This window comes from Oncorhynchus mykiss, chromosome 8, assembly GCF_057628025.1.
Source record: "Oncorhynchus mykiss isolate SJ-2025 chromosome 8, ASM5762802v1, whole genome shotgun sequence".
Taxonomy (NCBI): domain Eukaryota; kingdom Metazoa; phylum Chordata; class Actinopteri; order Salmoniformes; family Salmonidae; genus Oncorhynchus; species Oncorhynchus mykiss.
In genome coordinates, this window is record NC_143029.1 from 73,094,337 (window position 1) to 73,113,599 (window position 19,263).

Genomic DNA, 19,263 nt, shown 5'->3' on the forward strand with positions numbered 1-19,263 from the left:
GTCTCAAGTGGATATGTATTGCATGTTGGCCCTAGCTAGAACACTGCCTACCTAGTCCTTGAAGACTGCCGGCAGAGCCAGTCACTGTGACCTCACTTGCTATTTTGCAGAGGTGGGATCTTGTCATTTGGAAAGTTCAAATTCAGTTCTAAAACTTATAACATTCCTCTGTAACAGATAACACGGCTTATTATGAAATAGCTGGTGTTGCCGCAACGATAGATATTTCATGCCGGTTTTATGTCTGTACTTTGTCACTCTCAGCATATTTATTTTTGATATACAGTGGCAAGAAAAAGTATATGAACCCTTTGGAATTACCTGTACTTTTGTCTGTTGTTGTGACTTAGATTAAGATCAGATCTAATTTTATGACCAATTTATTTAGAAATCCAGATCATTCCAAAGGGTTCACATACTTTTTCTTGCCACTGTACACTACATGACCAAAAGTATGTTCAAATATTATCAAATTTTATTTGTCACATACATATGGCTAGCAGATGTTAATGCGAGTGTGGCAAAATGCTTGTGCTTCTAGTTCCGACTATGCAGTAATATCTAACAAGTAATCTAACAATGTCCCAACAACTACCTTATACACACAAGTGTAAAGGAATTAATAAGAATATGTACATAAAGATAAATATGGATGAGCGATGGCCGAACGGCATAGGCAAGATGCAGTAGATGGTATAGAGTACAGTATATACATTTGAGATGAGTAGTGTAGGGTATGTAAACTTTATATAAAGTGGCATAGTTTAAAGTGACTAGTGATACATGTATTACATCCAATTTTTAATTATTAAAGTGGCTAGATATTGAGTCAGTATGTTGGCAGCAGCCACTCAATGTTAGTGGTGGCTGTTTAACAGTCTGATGGCCTTGAGATAAAAGCTGTTTTTCAGTCTCTCGGTCCCAGCTTTGATGCACCTGTACTGACCTCGCCTTCTGGATGATAGCGGGGTGAACAGGCAGTGGTTGTTGTCCTTGATGATCTTTTTGGCCTTCCTGTGACATCGGGTGGTGTAGGTGTCCTGGAGAGCAGATAGTTTGCCCCCGGTGATGCATTGTGCAGACCTCACTACCCTCTGGAGAGCCTTACGGTTGGGGGTGGAGCAGTTGCCGTACCAGGCGGTGATACAGCCCGACAGGATGCTCTCGATTGTGCATCTGTAAATGTTTGTGAGTGTTTTAGGTGACAAGCCACATTTTTTCAGCCTCCTAAGGTCGAAGAGGCGCTGTTGCAACTTCTTCACCATGCTGTCTGTGTGGGTGGAAGATTTCAGTTTGTCTGTGATGTGTACGCCGAGGAACTTAAAACTTTCCACCTTCTCCACTACTGTCCCGTCGATGTGGATAGGGGGGTGCACACTCTGCTGTTTCCTGAAGTCCACTATCATCTCCTTTGTTTTGTTGACATAGAGTGAGAGGTTATTTTCCTGACACCACACTCCGAGGGCCCTCACCTCCTCCCTGTAGGCCGTCTCATCGTTTTTGGTAATCGAGCCTACCACTGTAGTGTCATCTGCAAACTTGATGATTGAGTTGGAGGCGTGCATGGCCACGCAGTCATGGGTGAACAGGGAGTACAGGAGAGGGCTGAGAACGCACCTTTGTGGGGCCCCAGTGTTGAAGATCGGCGGGTTGGACATGATGTTTCCTACCCTCACCACCTGGGGGCGGTACATCAGGAAGTCCAGGACCCAGTTGCACAGGGCGGGGTCGAGGTCCAGGAGCTCGAGCTTAATGATGAGTTTGGAGGGTACTATGGTGTTAAAACCTGAGCTGTAGTCGATGAACAGCATTCTTACATAGGTATTCCTTTTGTCCATGTGGGTTAGGGCAGTGTGATTGCGATTGCGTCGTCTGTGGACCTATTGGGGCGGTAAGCAAATTGGAGTGGGTCTAGGGTGTCAGGTAGGGTGGAGGTGATATGACCCTTGACTAGTCTCTCAAAGCACTTCATGATGAAGGATGTGAGTGCTACGGGGCGATAGTCAGTTACCTTAGCTTTCGTGGGAACTGTAACAATGGTGGCCTTCTTGAAGCATGTGGGAACAGCAGACTGGGATTGATTGAATATGTCCGTCAACACACCAGCCAGCTGGTCTGCGCAAGCTCTGAGGACGTGGCTAGGGATGCCGTCTGGGCCGGCAGCCTTGCGAGGGTTAACACGTTTAAATGCTTTACTCACGTTGGCTGCGGTGAAGGAGAGCCTGCAGGTTTTGTTAGAGGGCCATGTCGTTGGCACTGTATTGACCTCAAAGCGAGCAAAGAAGTTGTTTAGTTTGTCTGGGAGCAGGACTACCTGGTCCGCGACGGGGCTGGTTTTCTTTTTGTAGTCCATGATTGACTGTAGACCCTGCCACATACCTCTCATGTCTGAGCCGTTGAATTGCGACTACTTTGTCTCTATACTTAGCTTGTTTGATTGCCTTGCGGAGGGAATAGCTACACTGTTTGTATTTGGTCATGTTTCCGGTCGCCTTGCCCTGATTAAAAGCAGTGGTTCGCGTTTTCAGTTTTACACGAATGCTGCCATCAATCCACGGTTTCTGGTTGGGGAAGGGTTTAATTGTTGCTGTGGGTACAACATCACTGATGCACTTGCTAATAAACTTGCTGACCGAATCAGCCTATTCATCAATGTTATTGTCCGACTCTATGCGGAACATATCCCAGTCCATGTGATCGAAGCAATCTTGAAGCGTGGAATCAGATTGGTTGAACCAGCATTGCACAGACCCGAGCATGGGCGTTTCCTGTTTTAGTTTCTGTCTATAGGCCGGGAGCAACAAAATGGAGTCGTGGTCAGATTTTCACGAAAAGAGGGCGGGGCAGGGCTTTGTATGTGTTGCGGAAGTTAGAATAACAATGGTCCAGGATTTTGTATATACGGTATATGGTATATACGGCTGTGAATATAATCAAAGATAATTCTCTTGGTAGATAATGCAGTCGACATTTGATTGTAAGGAATTCTAGGTCAGGTGAGCAAAATTACTTTAGTTCCTGTATGTTGTTATGATCACACCACGTCTCGTTAATCATAAGACATACCCCCCCGCCCTTCTTCTTACCAGATAGATGTTTGTTTCTGTCGACGCGATGCGTAAAGAAACCAGGTGGCTGTACCGACTCTGATAGCGTGTCTCGGGTGAGCCACGTTTCCGTGAAACAAAGAGCGTTACAATCTCTAATGTCTCTCTGGAAGGCATCCCTTGCTCTGATTTCATCTACTTAGTTGTCAAGAGACTGGACGTTGGTGAGTAGTAAACTCGGGAGCGGTGCGCGGTGTGCCCGTCTACAGAGCCTGACCAGAAGACCCCTTCTTTTGCCCCTCCTGCGGCGCTGTTGTTTTGGGTCGCCGGCTGGGATCTGATCCATTGTCCTGGGTGGTAGACCAAACAGAGAATCCACTGCGGGAAAGTCGTATTCCTGGTCGTAATGTTGGTAATGTTGCACAGAATTGTTTACAATGCATTAGTTAAGATTTCCCTTCACTGGAACTAAGGGGCCTAGCCCGAACCATGAAAAACAGCCCCAGACCATTATTCCTGCTCCACCAAACTTTACAGTTGGCACTAGGCATTTGGGCAGGTAGTGTTCTCCTGGCATCAGCCAAACCCAGATTAATTTGTTGGACTGCCAGATGGTGAAGCGTGATTCATCACTCCAGAGAACGCGTTTCCACTGCTCCAGAGTCCAATGGCGGCGAGCTTTATACCACTCCAGCCGGCACTTAGTATTGTGCATGGTGATCTTAGGCTTATGTGCGGCTGCTCAGCCATGGAAACCCATTTCATGAAGCTCCCGACAAACAGTTATTGTGCTGACGTTGCTTCCAGAGGCAGTATGAAACTCGGTAGTGAGTGTTGCAACCGAGAACAGATGATTTGTTCGCACTTCAGCACCCGGTGGGCTCGATCTGTGAGCTTGTGTGGCCTACCACTTCACGGCTGAGCCGTTGTTGCTCCTAGATGTTTCCACTTCATAATAACAGCACTTACAGTTGACCGGGGCAGCTCTAGCAGGGCAGAAGTTTGATGAACTGACTTGTTGGTGCCACGTTGAAAGTCACTAAGCGCTTCAGTAAGGCCATTCTACTGGCAATGTCTGTCTATGGAGATTGCATGGATGCATGCTCAATTGCATGGCTGTGTACATCTGTCAGCAACAGGTGTGGCTGAAATAGCCAAATCCACAAATTTGTATGGGTGTCCACATACTTTTGTATATATAGTGCACTTTGATTATGCCCACTCTTACAACTTTCATGGAGTCGTAAATTATTCAATATTGTTTGAGATAGCTTGAAGCTGATGTTCTGCATTCGAAAACCAATGTTTTATTTTCCTGGGACGCGTTTCTTGCCTAGCTCCCCAACTCTCATTTGAATATTTTTAATCTCCACCAGATCTCAAACCATTCCAATGATATGCAAAATCCAATTTAGTATGAGGCATTCCCATTGGTTTGTATTTTATCTGTAGCCAACCTTGCCCGTGGCAAAGAATATGAACATGCATTCAAAAAGATGACGGGGGAAAAGTCCAGGCTCACTATAGTTGTTTCCATTCTACTGTATAGCTTCTCTAGTCTCCACTATCCTGTGGTCATGAACTACAGCAACTTTAGATTAAGACTTTTCTCTTTTCTTCCCTTTTATCTTCCATCCCCTCCTTCCCTCTTTATCACAGGCTCCAGGCTACATCCATTCTCCATGCTTTATCACTTCCATACAGAATCTGAATCTATGACTGTTAATACTCAAGCATGCCATCTTATAGCTTGTGTAGTTTTGCAAGTGATGGAAACTGATCTCCAGGCTAGCTGGTGATTGTGAAGTGAATTTGGGTTGGGGGGCCAGGATAGTGTAGTGGAACAGGATCTCTCAGGGGTTGTGTGTGCATTGGGGTGCATGATAGTGTAGTGGAGCAGGATCTCTCAGCAGTTGTGTGTGGATTAGATATGCTAAATGGCCATTTCCCTCCCTGGTTGACTCCATAGAGACCCCGTTTTCTCCTCAAGTTTCTGATTTCTCATTGAGAAAGCCGGATGGATGTCTCCAAACTTTCATCAAAACTTTATCAGAATGGAATGTCATCTATATGTGAATGTGATGTATGAAAATGGGAAAGTCTGACTCATGCCTTGGCCTACTGGTGTGTGTTTGTGAAAAATATTGGTGTTAATGTTGAATTTTGGTGATTTAGCTGTAGCTTAACCAAACACGTTTTCATTGACAAGTAGTAGATAGAATATCATGTCAGTGCTTTACACCTTTTTAGGCCTGAGTTTATGCCCTCTTCCATCCCTTTGCCAAGCCCTTTGATAGGCAGGGTAAAGCGGTGAATTGGTTCACATTGGCTGTATTAATAATGATGATCTCTAAGTCTTTTCCTGATCAGGCACCACCCTATAAACTCACTGTGACATGTCTCTCCTCTTTTTCAGGTGGTCGGTTCAAGAAGGAGATGGTTGTTGATGGACAGAGCTACCTGCTGCTGATCAGAGATGAGGGAGGCCCCCCGGAGCTGCAGGTACGTACGCTCTGCTTGCTTTATAATCCTACCTGTCTGCATCCCTCAGCACAGCCAATTAACACCACTTAAAGTCTGAAAGATAATGATAATGATGTGTAATGTTTATGTCCAATGAACGATGAGCACTGTCGTTTTATCTCTCATTTCTCTTCATATGACAAGGATTGAAAAGGATTTGCCAGTAGATTGTCGACATGAGTCATAATGATGACTGCTAGCTTGCTAGCTACGATTTTGAAAGTCCAATCAAAGCTACTGCAGATATAACGTGATTTGTTGTCATTCTGTGGCCAATGACCTTGAGCCTTCTTGGATCGGCACTTCTAATGTAAATCGATGCAGCACCCAAGGGGTAAAAATTATTGAGCTCTACCCATAAGACTTGGAGGTGACGTAGTGTCCCCATGAGTCAACAGAACACTGAGCCAATCACAGCACAACACTCCATATTTTCTGCTGGCTTGCCCCACCACCACAGAAAGCAATGAGCTAGGCTGAACCACCTGCATTTTGGAGCCGCCTTCCTCAAGAAAGCAACAAAGAGACCATGTATGCGGCTTTATTAACTCAATTATTATTTTATTTTTTACATTGTTTGCAAACTGATATGTGACACGTATTAATCACCAAATAACAAGCAAAACAGGCAAGCCCCCCCCCCATTGGGCTCTGCCCCACCTGCCCTGAATGACGGATTGCCACTGGCAGTAATCAGCACTAAAAATAACATTAGGTAGATCAAAAGCACTTGAGAAACAGAAATAAGAAAAACACGATGTAAGAAGCTATGTACTGGGCCAGTTCCAATACCATATTTACAATGTGCAGGGAATATGGAGCGATCAAAATAGGTATGTATAGGGGTAAGGTGACTAGCATCAGGATATACACTAAGTGTACAAAACGTTAGGAACAGCTTCCTAATATTGAGTTGCATCCCTTTTGCCCCCAAACAGCCTCAATTCGTCTGGGCATGGACTACAAGGTGTCAAGCGTTCCACAGGGATTCTGGCCCCTGTTGACTCCAATGCTTCCCACAGTTGTGTCAAGTTGGCTGGATGTCATTTGGGTGGTGGACCATTCTTGATACACCATTCTTGATACATCTTGAGTGTGAAGAAAAACCCAGCAGCGTTGCAGTTCTTGACACACTCAAACTGGTGTGCCTGCACCTACTACCATACCCCGTTCAAAGGCACTTAAATCTTTTGTCTTGCCCTCTCACACTCTGAATGGCACACAGACACAATCTGTGTCTCAAGGCTTAAAAATCATTATTTAACCTGTCTCCTCCCCTTCATCTACACTGATTGAAGTGGATTTAGCAATTGAGACCAATAAGAGATCATAGCATTCACCTGGTCAGTCTATGTCATGGATTGTTTTGTACACTCATTGTATGATAAACAGAGTAGCAGCAGCGTAAATAGTGAGTGTGTGTGTACATCAAATCAGTATTTATTATAATCCTCAACGTCTCATCTTTCATTTTTGTATAATATGTTTTCCTTAATTTCATTTTTTTTCTCCAAACCAGTTACAAACATAAATGGCAACTTTCAGACACACACAAACAAAGTGCCTGCAGTATTATTTGCCATAAATTGTACTAATTCATCTTGTCTTTCAAAATACATAGATTCCTCTACAATTTCTTTCACTCAGACAACCCAGAATTCTCAATAGTTGCTCAGTTAGCAGGAGGAATGGGGGCAACTTCTTGTCGTGCGAGATGCTGAAGTTCAGAACGTCTGTCAGTCAAAACCCATACAGCGCAGTGAAGTGCAGAGCTCTGACGTCATGTGCAGAAAGTTACTGTACAGCCACTGTGTTCCAATTTAGGTGTTTATCAGTGCCCAAATCCGCCATTTTCAACCCGTAGACGGATACGAGTGTAAAGGGCTACTTCTATATAGCTAAGTATCACAAAGAGAACTTTATTGTATTTTTTGAATGTACACCACGTCATTGACAAACTCATTTTAACTAGATCAGGTAGGTGTGTTGTAACTGTTGACAAATAATGACATTAACATACTGTAAATTGCTATGAATGTGAAAGTAGGGTGACTCCCCTAGCGGGGGAACCCAGGCCACCAGCACCAATTTCAAATGCTCTAACCACTGTCCTAATAAGGGATATATCTAGGGCATGTGCTTATTAGTCCAATAAAGTTAGGCCCTGTCCAGAAGAAACCCTAATCCATCTTCTATAGGCATCTACAGGGGCGCAACTTTCACTGGGGACTCACGTTCTGAAAATGCATTTTTGTCCCCCCCAGTTTTATAATTGGAATATGATGCAATTCAAGGAAGGGTGTGCTTTAGGACCATGCGGACGCCTCCGAGTGGTCAGGTAGGCTCTTTGGAGTGTTTATATGACTGGATAAATAAAAAAATATAAAAAATAGTTATGTCCCCTCCACTTCGAAAACCAAAGTTGCGCCCCTGGGCACTGATGTAGATTAAACAACTTTGATCGGTAAGCAATAGGGTGAATGCACTTTGAGGTTCATCTCAGCTCTGTTAAAAATACACTCATGGAAAAAAGTATTCATGAGTATCATTAAAACGGGTTTACAAACCCCACCGACATTAGACAACTGTACAGAAAGCACTTAAATTGCTGAAATAAGTCAATCTTATCGATCATGAGAATAGTCGGATTAACCGATACCTGACACAGATATGGTTCTATTCCAATCCCAAGTGAGGACATGTTGAATAATAATTACTGTATAAATGAAAATGCACAATTTAACCATCTACTCTGAACAAAAATATAAATGCAACATGCAACAATTTCAGCGATTTTACTGAGTTACACAGTTCATAGAAGGAAATCAGTCAATTGAAATAAGTAAATTATGCCCTATTCTATGGATTTCACATGACTGGGCAGGGGTGCATCCATGGGTGGGCCAATCAGAATGAGTTTTCCCCCACAAAAGGGCTTTATTATAGACAGATATACTCCTCAGCACCCTCTGCCCCCCGGACGACCCTGCAGGTGAAGAAGCTGGATGTGGAAGTCCTGAGCTGGCGTGGCTACACGTGGTCTGGGGTTGTGAGTCGTTGTAGGGGGCATATGATAGATACATGAACATTATATTCTCTGGCAACAGCTTTGTTGGACATTCCTGCAGTCAGCATGCCAATTGCCCGCTCCCTCAAAACTTGAGACATCTGTGGCATTGTGTTATGTGACACAACTGCACATTTTAGAGTGGCCTTTTATTGTCCCCAGCACAAGGTGACCTGTGTATTGATCATGCTGTTTAATCAGCATCTTGATATGCCACACCTGTCAGGTGGATGGATTCTCTTGGCAAAGGAGAAATGCTCACTAACAGGGATGTAAACAAATTTGGGCACACAATTTGAGAGAAATTAGATTTTTGTGAATATGGAACATTTCTGGCATTTTTTTTATTTCAGCTCAAGAAACATGGGACCAACACTTAACATGTTTCGTTTAGATTTTTGTTCAGTATACGTCAAAGTGTGTCAAATATGTAAGTTGAGAACACTGTTAAAAGCAGTGTGTGTGAGTATCTCTAACCTTGCCAACTGACGGAGTTATGAATGGATCAGTGGTTCACCAATCAGGGCCTTGATTGGCTTGGCAACAGTAACAATGTTCTGTTTTTTTTTGTATTTTTTTTGTAACGTTTCTTTGGGACTATCAGGCGATATCCTGACAATGCACAGAAATGTTCATGCAACGTTCCCATGAAATGTGCCTTGAACATTAATAGCTTATATTCTGAGAACATGGCAACCATGTTCTGTGTATGTTTGGTGGGACATTGATGGAATATTCTCCTAACACTCAGAAAACTGGACACATAAATGTTCTTTCAACATTCCCATGAAACGTGTCTAGAACATAATAATATCTTAAATTCTGAGAAAATGGTTACTAGTTCCTGGTCAATTCTATTTGACATTAAGTCTCTTTGAAACATTCCTTGCACATCACGGGAACATTCCTATGGAAATGTTAGTTAATGACTTAATGAGACTCTTAAGGGAACATTTGTTGTTAGCTGGGTACCTGTCTGGAGTGCCAGGTGGGCGGGGGTTGCTCTGTTGGGATTATTCTATTGGCTCCATTGCAACAGGTAAGCTCAATCAAGCACAGATACAGTATTTTAAATGAACTAAAATAGTATTTGAACCCAGGTCTGATTCATTCCCCTGGGGCTCAGGAGCGATAGATGTGAACGCTGCTGAATGCCTGAATGGAGGAAGGAGGTGGAGGCGAGGTAGAAAAGGGCTTGTTACACTGTTAGCGCTCGGGCACGGTTCTGTTTCCTCCTTAACCACTTTCTCAGAAGCTATTGTGATTATGAGAACCTTATTCTGCTGCCTGAGGGAAACCTCTTCCTCTCCTCTCTCCCTGGTGCTGCACTAAGAGATACAGTATATAGATTAGGTTTGTGTAATGGTGGAGGGGAAAGCAGGTTCCACCTTCCGATAACCTGTGATACAGGTTTGTAATAGCTATACTTCAGATTACATTGATATTCCCCCTTGTAACTGGCGACACAGGCGTTGACACAATAACAGATGCTCTGCATGAAATGGCTTTTGCTACACTGCCCTCTTCTGCACACATATGGAACTGAAGCCACCACCGTAAAAATAAGAAAAGGGAATTATTCATTAAGTTGTCGTTAAATTGCTGTGGTTATTCATACAAAAACCTAATCAGGAGATTCATGATATAATTTTGTTTCAGCTAGTTATGGTTCACCATAAGAAATTGATTGCAACTAATTTTTATGTGAACATCTCAATAGGGCTAGATTTATTGAGAGCTCTGAAGCAGGTTTTCATCATAGATCTCTCTGTACTTTCCTCCGATCATCTTTCCCTCGATCCTGACTAGTCTCCCAGTTTCTGCCGCTGAAAAACATCCCCACAGCATGATGCTGCCACCACCCTGCCTCACCATAGGGATGGTGACAGGTTTCCTCCAGATGTGATGCTTGGCATTCAGGCCAAAGAGTTCAATCTTGGTTTCATCAGACAAGATAATATTTTTTCTCATGGTCTGAGTACTTTAGGTGCCTTTTGGCAAACTCCAAGTGGGCTGTCATGTGCCTTTTACTGAGGAATGGCTTCCATGTGGGCACTCTACCATAAAAGCCTGATCGGTGGAGTGCTACAGAGAAGGTTGTCCTTCTGGAAGGTTATCCCATCTCCACAGAGGAACTCTGGAGCTCTGTCAGAGTGACCATCAGGTTCTTGGTCACCTATGAAGGCAATGCTACCAAATACTATTTGAGTGTATGTAAACTTCTGACCCACTGGGAATGTGATGAAAGAAATAAAAGCTGAAATAAATCCTTTTCTCTACTATTATTCTGCCATTTCACATTCTTAAAATAACGAGGTGATCCTAACTGACATAAAACAGGGAATTTTTACTAGGATTAAATGTCAGGAATTGTGAAAAACTGAGTTTAAATGTATTTGGCTAAGGTGTATGTAAACTTCTGACTTCAACTGTTTGTTGGTGCTTTTTTATGTGTTGAATCATCCCAAGCCTATTCTTGTGTTTGGTCTCTGTGTCCCCTCCAGTTTGCAGCATGGGTAGACGCTGTGGTGTTTGTCTTCAGTCTGGAGGATGAGATCAGTTTCCAGACAGTCTACAACTATTTCCTGCGTCTGTCCAGCTACAGGAACACAGCAGAGGTCCCCATGGTCCTGGTTGGGACGCAAGGTATTTCATTTGGACCTTGATTTAACCAGGCAATTCCCTTAAGCTATGGATATTGTTTGGATTGTTTGTTTCATCCCATACTGAAGGAGAGGGGAGATTCAGCAATACTTCAAGGACAATGAAATGAAATACAAAAGATTCTTTATAGCTAAAAGTTTATCCAACGTGTTTCGGCTTTTGGTCTTAATCTGGCTTTTTACAGAAGTTAAACAGAATGAGGCTTTTATTCATTTTAAGGGAGTATACAAATATAGACATGGGACAAAAGTGGTAGTTTGTGGCTTAGCGGTAGCCAGTTGTTACTATACAACTTACATAAATCACCTGACCTAAAGTAAGGCTGGGAGTTTTCTGACCCTGACTACATGCCCTGACCAGGAACAACTCTGGGCCTTAGTTTTAGCATAGACTTGAGACTTTAGTGTTCATTTTCATATACAGAATCCCCCAAATGAAAATTTCTCAAATGAAAAAGGACATGTAAAGCCTACTGTATATTATTCAAAGTGACTACAGTCTTGTTGGTGCTTTTTGTCTCTCCCCAGATGCCATCAGTGCTGCCAACCCCAGAGTGATCGATGACTCGCGGGCGAGGAAGCTGTCCAACGATCTGAAGCGCTGCACCTACTACGAGACCTGCTCCACCTATGGCCTCAATGTGGAACGAGTCTTCCAGGATGGTGAGGGCTGGGTTACTGGGCACTGGGGACGTACTGTAGCTTGGCCATCATGTCACTGAGTACTTCATTTCTGGTCCTGGACTGGCATTAACGCAACCATTTCAATGAATCAACTAATATCCAATCCCTTGATTAACTTAGTAGCTGAATGGGGTGTGTCAGTGCTGGGACAAAAATGTGGATCCCTGCGATCAGGAGTACATAATGCTGGTCTTCAGTGTACCATTGCAGAGGCCAACGTCCACACATCGTGTTTCTATTGCTATCCAGTATCCAATCTTCCCTAGCAGATGATTTAGCCATTCATACTCTCTACTGAATGGCAATGTAATGTCAATGGAAAAGACATGGGAAGGAAATTGGTAAGGGATATATAATGTTGGACACAGTGCCAATAGCCAAGATGAACCTCAGTCAACAAATGATACAACTCTCAGAGAAGATTCTACCCATGCTGCAAATCGCTAAAATGGTGCCCCCAACCAATTTGTTGTTTTTTTTGCGTTGTTTGTAACTTATTTATTTACTTATTTTGTACATAATGTTGCCTCTATCGTCTCTTATGACGGAAAATCATAACTGGACATCAGGACTGCGATTACTCACCATGGACTGGTAGAATCCTTTTTTTTCCTTTAGTTAGTCTGACGAGCCGAACGCGAACGATATACTGCTTTCTCGGGAACAGACCCAGATCCCTGTGAGTTGCGTGAAGAGGAGGCGGAAAAAAGGGGCCAGAGGGCGGGCTGCCTTCTGAGAATTCATAGGTGATCGAATAAACCCCTACTTCCTTCCATTCTGCTAACAAACGTGCAATTTTGGAGAATAAAATAGATGACCTACTCGGAAGGTTAAACTACCAACTAGACATTCAAAACTGTAATATCTTATGCTTCATGGAGTCGTGGCTGAATGACGACACTATGAACATACAGCTGGCTGGTTATACGCTGCACCGGCAGGATAGAACAGAGGCGTCTGGTAAGGCAAGATCCAGCTGACTATGTATTTTTGTAAATACAGCTGGTGCACGATATCTAAGGAAGGCTCGAGCTATTGCTCGCCTGAGGTAGAGTATCTCATGATAAGCTGTAGACCACACTATCTACCTATCTAATGTAGCTGTTTAAATACCACCACAGTCAGAGGCTGGCACTAAGACAGCATTGAATGAGCTGTATTCTGCCATAAGCAAACAAGAAAACGCTCACCTGGGACTTTAATGAAGGGAAACTTAAATCTGTTTTATCAAATTTCTATCAGCATGTTAAATGTGCAACCAGAGGGAATTAACTCTGGACCACCTTTACTCCACACACAGAGACACATACAAAGCTCTCCCTTGCTCTCCATTTGGCAAATCTGACCATAATTCTATCTTCCTGATTCCTGCTTACAAGCAAAATTTAAAGCAGGAAGCACCAGTGACTACATCAATAAAAAAGTGGTAAGATGAAGCAGATGCTAAGCTACAGGACTGTTTTGCTATCACAGACTGGAATATGTTCTGGGATTCCTCTGATGGCATTGAGAAGTACACCACTTCAGTCATTGGCTTCATCAATAAGTGCATCGATGACATCGTCCCCACAGTAACCATATGTACATACCCCAACCAGAAGCCATGGATTACAGGCAACATCCGCACTGAGCTAAAGGCTAGAGCTGCCGCTTTCAAGGAGCGGGTCTTATAAGCTTATAAGAAATTCCGCTATGCCCTCAAACAAACCATCAAACAGGCAAAGCGTCCATACAGGACTAAGATCGAATCGTACTACACCGGCTCTGACGCTCGTCGGATGTGGCAGGGCTTGCAAACCATTACAGACTACAAAGGGAAGCATAGTCGAGAGCTGCCCAGTGACATGAGCTTGCTAGACGAGCTAAACTATTTCCTTGCTCGCTTCGAGGCAAATAACACTGAAACACGCATGAGAGCACTAGCTATTCCGGAAGACTGTGTGATCACGCTCTCAGCAGCCGATGTGAGTAAGACCTACAAAACAGATCTACATTCACAAGGCCGCAGGTCCAGACGGATTACCAGGACGTTTACTGCGAGCATGCGCTGACCAACTGGCAAGTGTCTTTACTGACATTTTCAACCTCTCCCTGTCCGAGTCTGTAATACCAACATGTTTTAAGCATACCACCATAGTGCCTGTGCCCGAGACCACTAAGGTAACCTGCCTAAATGACTATCGACCTATAGCACTCACGTCTGTAGCCATGAAGTGCTTTGAAAGGCTGGTCATGGCTCACATCAACACCATTATCCCAGAAACCCTAGACCGACTCAAATTTGCATACCACCCCAATAGATCCACAGATGATACAATCTCTATTGCACTCCACACTGCCCTTTCCCTCCTGGACAAAAGGAACAGCTATGTGAGAATGCTATTCATTGACTACAGCTCAGCGTTCAACACCATAGTGCCCTCAAAGCTCATCAATAAGCTATGGACCCTGGGACTAAACACCTCCCTCTGCAACTGGATCCTGGACTTCCTGACGGGCTGCCCACAAATGGTAAGGGTAGGTAGCAACACATCTGCCACGCTGATCCTCAACACAGGGGCCCCTCAGGGTTGCGTCCTCAGCCCCCTCCTGTACTCCCTGTTCATGCATGACTGCACTGCCAGGCACGACTCCAACACCATCATTATGTTTGCCGATATTACAACTGATCACCGACAATGACTTGATGGAGGTCAGAAACCTGGCAGTGTGGTGCCAGGACAACAACCTCTCCCTCAACATGATCAAGATGGTTGTGGACTACAGGAAAAGGACTACAGGAAAAGGATGTCAGAGTGGAGCAGGTTGAGTACTTCAAGTTCCTTGGTGTCCACATCACCAACAAACTAACGCTACGCTGTCCAAGCACACCAAGAGAGTCATGAAGAGGACAGAAAAAAACCTATTCCCCCTCAGGAGACTGAAAAGATTTGTCATGGGTCCTCAGATCCTCTAAGGTTCTACAGCTCCACCATCGAGAGCATCCTGACTGGTTGCATCATTGCCTAGTATGGCAACTGCTCGGCCTCTGACCACAGGGCACTACAGAGGGTAGTGCGAATGGCCCAGTTCATCACTGGGGCCAAGCTTCCTGCCATCCAGGACCTCAGAGTGTCAGAGGAAGGCCCTAAAAATTGTCAAAGACTCCAGCCACCGTAGTCATAGACTTCTCTGGTTAGGGGCTCGTAAATAAGCATTTCACTGTAAGGTATACCTACAACTGTTGTATTGGGTGCATGTGACTAATCAAATTTGATTTGATTTGATTATTGGTTCAGGGAGAAAGCATCTCTGAATTTACCAAGGTCATGCCAATCTTAATCTGAACACAACAACACTGTTCTGGTTACCACAGTACATTTAGCAAAACAAATATGATGGGTCCACACTCAAAAAGATGTTGCATAAAACTTACTTAAGTTTTCAATATTTTACATTTGTTTTACTACATCAGGATAGCATACACAGACATTCTGGCTTAACAGCCTTCTTCAGTGTGTAGGTACAGCACATATTTTTAACAATAACTCTCATTTACTCTCAAAACACTCTCTTTACCAAACGTATGAATACAGTGAGTGTACTAAACATTATGTCTACCTGCTCTTTCCAGGACGTAGACTGACCAGGTGAATCCAGGTGAAAGCTATGGTCCCTTATTTATGTCACTTCAAATCTACTTCAATCCGTGTAGATGAAGGGGAGGAGACAGGTTAAAGAAGGATTTTTAAGCCTTGAGACAATTGAGACATAGATTGTGTATATGTGTTTTTCAGAGGGTGAATGGGCAAGACAAAATATTGAAGTACCTTTTGAACGGGGTATGGTACTAGGTGCCAGGGACACCGGTTTGTGTCAAGAACTGCAACGCTGCTGGGTTTTTCATGCTCAACAGTTTCCCGTGTGTATCAAGAATGGTCCACTGCCCAAAGGACATCCAGTCAACTTGATCCAACTGTGAGAAGCATTGGAGTTAACATGTCCCAGCATCCCTGTTGAACACTTTCGACACCTTGTAGAGTTCATGCCCCAATGAATTGAGACTGTTCTGAGGGCAAAAGGGGTTGCAACTCAATATTAGGAAGGTGTTCCTCATGTTTTGTACACTGTGTACATAACGCAGTGTTCACTTTTCCCTTTCGTTGTTTGTTAACACAAGGAGCCTTGTTGGTTCCGCACTGTTTTAATTGCTTCCTTTTAAGTAATTAAAAGACGTGTAAGTGTTTTGAGCGGCTTCTCAATTCCCCATTCTACTTCAGCCGTCAAGAGCGATACACTCCCCAGCTGTCAGACATACAGTATGTAAACTCATCTCTCTACTTCGGCCCTCATTCACGTCTCACAGAATCACAAATCTCCTTCCTGCTGGAGTCTATAGAGAACGCTACGCTGTCTGCATGGCCAACCATGTCCCTCTATACTACACATGACAGGCTCATTTGGTTTACATCACACCACAGATCTCCCTGGGTTGAAGACAGTCTCATTTGGTTAATATCACACCACAGATCTCCCTGGGTTGAAGACAGTCTCATTTGGTTAACATCACACCACAGATCTCCCTGGGTTGAAGACAGTCTCATTTGGTTAACATCACACCACAGATCTCCCTGGGTTACAGACAGTCTCATTTGGTTAACATCACACCACAGATCTCCCTGGGTTGAAGACAGTCTCATTTGGTTAACATCACACCACAGATCTCCCTGGGTTGAAGACAGTCTCATTTGGTTAATATCACACCACAGATCTCCCTGGGTTGAAGACAGGCTCATTTGGTTAACATCACACCACAGATCTCCCTGGGTTAAAGACAGTCTCATTGGTTAACATCACACCACAGATCTCCCTGGGTTAAAGACAGTCTCATTTGGTTAACATCACACCACAGATCTCCCTGGGTTAAAGACAGGCTCATTTGGTTAACATCACACCACAGATCTCCCTGGGTTAAAGACAGTCTCATTTGGTTAACATCACACCACAGATCTCCCTGGGTTACAGACAGTCTCATTTGGTTAACATCACACCACAGATCTCCCTGGGTTAAAGACAGTCTCATTGGTTAACATCACACCACAGATCTCCCTGGGTTAAAGACAGTCTCATTTGGTTAACATCACACCACAGATCTCCCTGGGTTGAAGACAGGCTCATTTGGTTAACATCACACAAATCTCCCTGAGCTGTAGACAGGCTAATTTCTCCAAACATACTGCAGAAGTATATTCCTTGGAAATGGAGATGCTTTGTATCTCTGGAGAACTGTATAAGTTAAGGTTCATCTCCACATATGTACCTGATTAAAGATAATTGTTCTGTAGTGGTTGTTAATATCAGTAGACTTGTTGATATTAGAGTTGACATTGTGGAGTTATCCTGAGTTATACCTATCCTGAAAGTCATTGTACTTTATAACAGAGTCGTCAATTGACCACTTGTTGTTGTTGATTCCTAACTCTCTGTTGTTTGTCTGTGTCTCATTCTCTCCCACCCAGTTGCCCAGAAGGTGGTGGCTCTGAGGAAAAAGCAGCAGCTGTCTATTGGTCCGTGCAAGTCCCTGCCCAACTCTCCCAGCCACTCATCAGTCCCCAATGCATCCATCCCCTCTGTGCATATTAACCAGGTGAGGGCACACATCCTGAATATTTCTAACTAAATCCAGGAGTATTCCTGGTCACGTGACCTGACTCAGGGACCTAGTTTTAGTTGTAGGTTAATACTAGGACCCTGAGTTGTTCCTGGTCAGGTTATGTGGTCAGAAAAAAACAATGAGCTTCTTCTGTGAAAATTGGTACTAGCAGAAAGACAAAGGGCTGGGCACTACTGAAGATATAGATGGGCTGTACACTACTGAAGATATAGATAGGCTGTGCACTACTGAAGATAGACAGGCTGGACACTACTGAAGATATTGATAGGCTAGACACTATTGAAGATATGGATAGGCTGGACACTACTGAAGATATAGATAGGCTGGACACTACTGAAGATATAGATAGGCTGGACACTACTGAAGATATGGATAGGCTGGACACTACTGAAGATGTGGATAGGCTGGACACTACTGAAGATGTGGATAGGCTGGACACTACTGAAGATGTGGATAGGCTGTAGACTACAGAAGATGTGGATAGGCTGGACACTACAGAAGATGAGGATAGGCTGGACACTACAGAAGATGAGGATAGGCTGGACACTACTGAAGATATAGATAGGCTGGACACTACTGAAGATGTGGATAGGCTGGACACTACAGAAGATATAGATAGGCTGGACACTACTGAAGATATAGATAGGCTGTAGACTACAGAAGATGTGGATAGGCTGGACACTACAGAAGATGAGGATAGGCTGGACACTACAGAAGATGAGGATAGGCTGGACACTACAGAAGATGAGGATAGGCTGGACACTACAGAAGATGAGGATAGGCTGGACACTACAGAAGATGAGGATAGGCTGGACACTACAGAAGATATAGATAGGCTGGACACTACTGAAGATGTGGATAGGCTGGACACTACAGAAGATGTGGATAGGCTGGACACTACTGAAGACATACAGGAGGCATACAGGAGCCTACGTAAACTATTGTATCTATGGTGTTTTCGCTTTCCCAGATCCTGCCTGTAACTGACCAGTCTGTTCTCTCTGTCTTTTTCTCCCTCTTTCTCTTTCCATCTTGGTCTCTCTTCCCTCCCTCCTCCAGTCGGCAAACGGCGGTGGTGTGTTCAGCGACTACTCCTCCTCTGTGCCCTCCACTCCCAGCATTAGCCAGAGGGAGATGCGTATCGAGACCATTGCTGCCTCCAACACGCCCACACCCATCCGCAAGCAGTCCAAGCGCCGCTCCAACATCTTCACTGTAAGTATGCGGCAGCTGATGCAGAGCAACACCCACTCACATTACTAGAGGGCACAGTACCGCACGCACACATACTGTCCACTAGATGGAGACAAAGACAAAGCTACCCTTTCTGGCTGTTTCAGAAACAGGCACAAAAAGCCTTCCTGGCTTTACTCTTTATACAAGCAACTAAAATGGGTAACGGGGACAAAATATAATAACAATATGGTTGTTGGTTACAACTTGGGTTGTATTTTGAACCCATACTATGAAAAAAAAAAGCTTAATTAATTTTTTTCATTTCTTATTTTAAAGCAAATATCAAAGCTATAAGCACTGTGGAGAAATATCTCAGCTTTTTTAAACCTTTTTTATGTTGGTGACATTTTTCTTTACTTTCCGATTGGAAGTAAATGAGCGCATGAATTA

General features: G+C 43.8%; 1 protein-coding gene across 6 annotated transcripts in view; it reads left to right on the forward strand.

The window, feature by feature from the left end:
* The window catches only part of LOC110530474 (arf-GAP with GTPase, ANK repeat and PH domain-containing protein 3), a 299,837-nt gene that overhangs the window by 188,896 nt on the left and 91,678 nt on the right, over positions 1-19,263 (forward strand). For all 6 annotated transcript variants that reach the window (XR_016482590.1, XR_016482589.1, XM_036986120.2 and 3 more), the window contains exons 4-8: positions 5,464-5,549; positions 11,142-11,283; positions 11,829-11,963; positions 17,483-17,610; positions 18,697-18,852. Coding sequence is in view for 4 of the 6 variants with exons in the window: in XM_036986120.2 (XP_036842015.2) it covers positions 5,464-5,549; positions 11,142-11,283; positions 11,829-11,963; positions 17,483-17,610; positions 18,697-18,852 (647 nt within the window). In the remaining 2 variants the exon portion in view is untranslated. The remainder of the gene's footprint in view (positions 1-5,463; positions 5,550-11,141; positions 11,284-11,828; positions 11,964-17,482; positions 17,611-18,696; positions 18,853-19,263) is intronic.